This window comes from Lycium ferocissimum, chromosome 1, assembly GCF_029784015.1.
Source record: "Lycium ferocissimum isolate CSIRO_LF1 chromosome 1, AGI_CSIRO_Lferr_CH_V1, whole genome shotgun sequence".
NCBI lineage: Eukaryota > Viridiplantae > Streptophyta > Magnoliopsida > Solanales > Solanaceae > Lycium > Lycium ferocissimum.
The window spans coordinates 12,124,727-12,126,536 of record NC_081342.1 but is presented as its reverse complement, the minus strand read 5'-3'; the positions used below and the strand labels follow the sequence as shown (position 1 = coordinate 12,126,536).

At 31.8% G+C, this 1,810-nt stretch overlaps 1 protein-coding gene across 1 annotated transcript; it reads right to left on the bottom strand.

Moving 5' to 3' along the window:
• Positions 1–837: 837 nt before the first annotated feature.
• On the bottom strand, positions 838–1,501 carry LOC132048377 (histone H2B.3-like). Its single transcript, XM_059439287.1, has one exon. The coding sequence runs from the start codon at positions 1,420–1,422 to the stop codon at positions 1,003–1,005; it is 420 nt and encodes a 139-aa protein (XP_059295270.1). The 5' UTR covers positions 1,423–1,501; the 3' UTR covers positions 838–1,002.
• Between the last annotated feature and the right edge of the window lie 309 nt (positions 1,502–1,810).

Genomic DNA, 1,810 nt, shown 5'->3' with positions numbered 1-1,810 from the left:
CACGTTAAAATGGCCTAAAAGTAGTGCTCCAATTAGCCTACTCTAATGAGTCATTGAGTTGCAATTTATTTTGAATCAGAAAACATAAAATATCACCATCTACATACCCAAATCAATTTAATAGGACTCATACTGACTCATGAGAGAAGTCCAGCCATAAAATTAATTTTCTTAGACAACAAACTTACTGCATTTGATAGTTTTTTTTTTTTTTTTTTTTGGTAGCTTTGTTCAAAACCTGGCAGGACAAGAAACAACGGTATTGCTAATACTTTACATCACATTGTATGATGCCTATTTCCATGGCGAAAAAAAATCCTATATTGAAGGAAAACTAAGAGATTTTGATCCAAAAAAACATACTAGCTCCGTCTCAATTTAAGTGTATTAGTTTGAAATTTAAGAAATAGAAAAAGACTTTTAAATCTTAAATCTTGTAATTCTAAATTAAAGATGTACATAATATATTAAAATGTCATTTAAATCTTGTTATTATAAGCTTGTCACGTAAAATATTTTAATTATCAAATTATTAAATATAAAAAAAGCACTCTTTTTTAAATAGACAAAACAGAAAAGTAAGATACTCCTTCCGTTTCATAATAAGAGATTTTTAGGCTTTTCAATTTTTTTTAAAATAAATAATATTTTAGGATTTCAAAAATACTATGGAAAAATTCTTCCAAAATTGACCTTATTTAAATAATCAAGGAGCTAAAAAAATCACTTATTATGAAAACCGAGAATACTTAAATTGGAACAGACAATATTTTTCATATGCAGCAATTCTCGGGCAGTAGAATTTTCTATAAAAAAAAAAAAAAAAAGAGACGAAACTAAGAATGGTAAATGAAGCTTCCCTTACATTAATATTTCACAGTCAAAACAGAGGGAAAAATAGTTACAAAATGCAGTATTGTAAAACTATTGTAAAACTCTATGCCGAAAACCAACCAATTTTTCTTCTTTATATCACTCCACCAAACAGATAAAAATAAAATTCTAAGAGCTGGTGAATTTGGTAACAGCCTTAGTGCCTTCAGATACAGCATGCTTAGCCAATTCACCAGGAAGTACAAGTCTCACAGCCGTCTGAATTTCCCTTGAAGTAATCGTAGGCTTCTTATTATACCTAGCCAATCTGGAAGATTCTTGAGCAAGCTTCTCAAATATATCATTAATAAAACTGTTCATTATACCCATAGCTTTGCTTGAAATACCGATATCGGGATGAACTTGCTTCAACACCTTGAAGATGTAAATCTTGTAGGTTTCAATAGACTTTTTTGATCTCTTCTTTTTTTTGTCACCAGCAACGGCAGCGTCTTTTGGGAGTTTTTTTCCTGCCTTTGATGATTTCTCGGCTTTTTCGGCTACTGGCTTCTTCTCTGCAGGTTTCTTCTCTGCCTTTGGTGGTGCCATTGTTGAGGAAATCTGAGAGAAAATTTGAGAAGTTTGTAGGTAATTGGGGGGGTTTTTGAGTTTGAATTGTGTGAGGAGAAGTGGATATAGCGAATTTGTTATATAGTAGGTTGGGGCTAGATTCTCATTGGTTATTTTCTTATGACTGGGATCGTGAGTTAAGCCGTTGATGAGATAGTCAATCGACGGTGTAGAGTAAAGGACGATTCGGATTGTATTAGATCCTTAGTAGTACTCTTTTCTTTTTTTTTTTTTTTTTTTTGGGCGTGGCCGCGGGTTGGGTGAGGGTCTTTTTTGTAGTATATACTTATTAATTGAGATCAAAGAATAAACGAGGATAATTTAGTCAGATTACCCTTTTCATTTATGTTTCTTTAAGGTACGTTAA